The sequence below is a fragment of the Peromyscus leucopus genome, chromosome 23 (assembly GCF_004664715.2).
Source record: "Peromyscus leucopus breed LL Stock chromosome 23, UCI_PerLeu_2.1, whole genome shotgun sequence".
In the NCBI taxonomy this organism is placed as follows: Eukaryota; Metazoa; Chordata; class Mammalia; order Rodentia; family Cricetidae; genus Peromyscus; species Peromyscus leucopus.
Genome location: NC_051082.1, coordinates 17,160,851 through 17,163,544, shown reverse-complemented (window position 1 = coordinate 17,163,544; position 2,694 = coordinate 17,160,851). Strand labels below are relative to the sequence as shown.

The 2,694-nt window shown below is 48.3% G+C and overlaps 1 protein-coding gene across 1 annotated transcript; it reads left to right on the top strand.

Moving 5' to 3' along the window:
- Window positions 1-339: 339 nt before the first annotated feature.
- LOC114710197 (Y-linked testis-specific protein 1-like) lies at window positions 340-2,255 on the top strand. Its single transcript, XM_028894301.2, is given in 3 exon segments — window positions 340-478; window positions 1,309-1,998; window positions 2,001-2,255. Coding segments are annotated over 2 exon segments (786 nt in total). The 5' UTR covers window positions 340-478; window positions 1,309-1,385; the 3' UTR covers window positions 2,174-2,255.
- The last annotated feature ends 439 nt before the right edge of the window (window positions 2,256-2,694 follow it).

Here is a 2,694-nt window from a genome sequence, read left to right as displayed (position 1 = left end):
TACGGGTTTTGATAAAGCTAATTTTGGTGTGTTATCCAGTGGGCTGCCTCCGCGAGGCTGGCAACATTTCTGATACGAAGAGTGGCTTAAAGATAAGCAAGGGAAAGATGAGAGCTGGGAAAATAACCATCAAGTGCGTTGGTGACTCAGAAACCGGAGACTTTATTTGGGGTCTCCAAGCGGCTGTATGAGAAGCGTTTTTAGATCCGGGGTGCCAGACTTTTCTGTAACTAGGGAAGAAACCGGCCGGTGAGGGGGGGGTTCTATGACGTAAGCAGACTCGGTGATGTCACAGAGCAGTGGGCGGAGTTTGCGCATCTGCTTCACTAGGGTCGTTAGACCCTGGAAGGTGGGTTCACTATCTTCCCGGTGGTGCGAGGAAGCCAGTTCAGCTGCTTGAACCCCACAGTTCAAGAGCCTTTTGGCGCCTGAACGTTTTCAGAAGACAGAATCTGGACAACTAGGACGTTTTCTTTGGGTAAATATGTTTATGAAGTAACTGGGACCTCTGTAGTCCCGAAAAGTTAAGAGTTTTCCTTGAAAACGCTTGTCCTTGTATGTGGTTACTGCCGCCCATGTTTGGTAGCTGTGGGGATGATGAGGCCGGTCCTTCTTCCAAGTTTATTATCCTTGCTAACAATATCAAACTCATCATTCCGCTAAAATAACAAAGTTTCGCTTTGTCCGGATGTGTTTTAGAAGATACACATTCTTTCTAAATGGCTGCTGTTGCCTAGACCAATGAGTCTTCCTTTGAATTGGGGCTTGTGGCCTCTGACTCTTAAAATGGGAGACTCTGAACAGCTTTATGTAACAAACCTGGGACTGGATCAGGAGACACAACACAGAGGACCAGTGGACAGGAGTGCCATGTCGCTGGGCAGGGATTCGTGGGTGCAGCCACCTAACTCGTGGCTTGAGGGTGAAAGAGAGGTGTGGCCACCATTCTGGCTCCTTAGCTATTCTGCCTCCCTTCTGCTTGCTCACTTTGGGGACAGGTATACCACCCCACCACCCACCACCCACCACCCACCCCACCCCACCCACCACCACCACCACCCGCCATTATCCTAGCCAGTCAGGGAAGAGGTTCCTCAGCAGAGGAAAACTGCCTGCAGGCAGAAGGAATGTATCTCCGAGATTGTTATTCTAAGCTGTAGAGAATCATGTGTCAATTTTTCTATTCATTTCTTCTAACAAAATTACATTTAGATATCCAAACCCATTTAGCACTGCCTTCTTCACCTGCCCCAAAGTTCTCCTGGACAAGAGCCATGACCCAGCATCCTCCCCTTCTTATTCTTGCAGGCACTCGTATGGCAGAGGCAACAGCGGTGTGTCTGGTTTAAGCAGGCGAGTTCTTCAAAACCAGACAGTGGGCAAGTATGAAGCCCAGGCATAGAAAGATAGCCACAAGGCAATGGACCAAGAGTGCTGTGGCCCACCGCACTAGGTCTACAGCCATAAGGAAGATGACTCCGAAAAAGAGGGGCAGGCCACCTCTCCAGAATCAGAAAAGAGGCAAGCCTTCCCAGGCCCTGGAGAACATTGTCGGCTGCAGAATTTCTCATGGGTGGAAAGAAGGTAATGAGCCAGTCACCCATTGGAATGCCATTGTTCTAGATCAGCTGCCAACAAATCCCTCTCTCTATTTGGTGAAGTACGATGGGATTGATTGTGTCTACGGCCTGGAGCTTCACAGTGACCAAAGGATTTTACAGCTTAAGATCCTGCCTCAGAAAGTATCACTCCCTCAAGTGAGAGGCTTCCACCTCATAAGGACCATAGTTGGCAGAGCAGTGGAACATGAATTTGAGGGCAAAAATGGCTCTCAGGATGAGTGGAGGGGGGTCGTCCTAGCCCAGGTGCCCATCACCAAGGCCTGGTTTTACATTACCTATGAGAGAGATCCGGTCTTGTACATGTACCCACTCCTGGATGATTACATTGACGGTAACCTCCACATCATACCCGACTGTCCACAGGCAGAGGTGACATCAGAAGTAGCAACTTGATAGGTCGATGTGTGAGGTACTCCAAAGGTGATGGAACCAAAAAGATTGGCAGGATCATTCACCAAGTTCTAGCCGAACCTCCCACGCATTTCATCAAGTTCGATGATGACACCCATATCTACATCTATGATTTGGGGGAAAAAGATCCTTTAAAGTGAAATTCACAAAGTATGGGGAGGTAGACGTGCATGACTTACAGAATTGGAGAGAAAAAATGTTGTGTTTGCTTGTTTGTTTGTTTTTCAGCATGTTAGATACCTCAGGGTCTCTGATGACCCCAGTATCTTTCCCAATGGCGTTTGTTTCGCTCTACGCATAAAAATTTGTGAACGTGATATGTAGTGTGTAAACACTTTGTTGGATGGAAGAGATGGGGTGTGTCTGGTGAGTGGGACATCAAAGGGATTAGTATGTGTCAACTCAGGCTATGAACCATACATCTAAGTGTCATAGTATGCTAAAAATGGAACAGGACTTAGCTGGTCTGGTCTGCTGGGAGAGGAACTGGAGATGGGGCACAGGAGGGGGGAGGACAAGATGGCTGTTTAGGAAGTAGCGGAAAGGGGCCAGAAAGGTAGACTCTCTGGGGGAAGGGGGAAGGTTGAGGGAGAAACATACGACTGGGAAAGGGGACGACAGATAACAGAGTGAATGAAGTCTTGGTACTTAAGGGGAAACA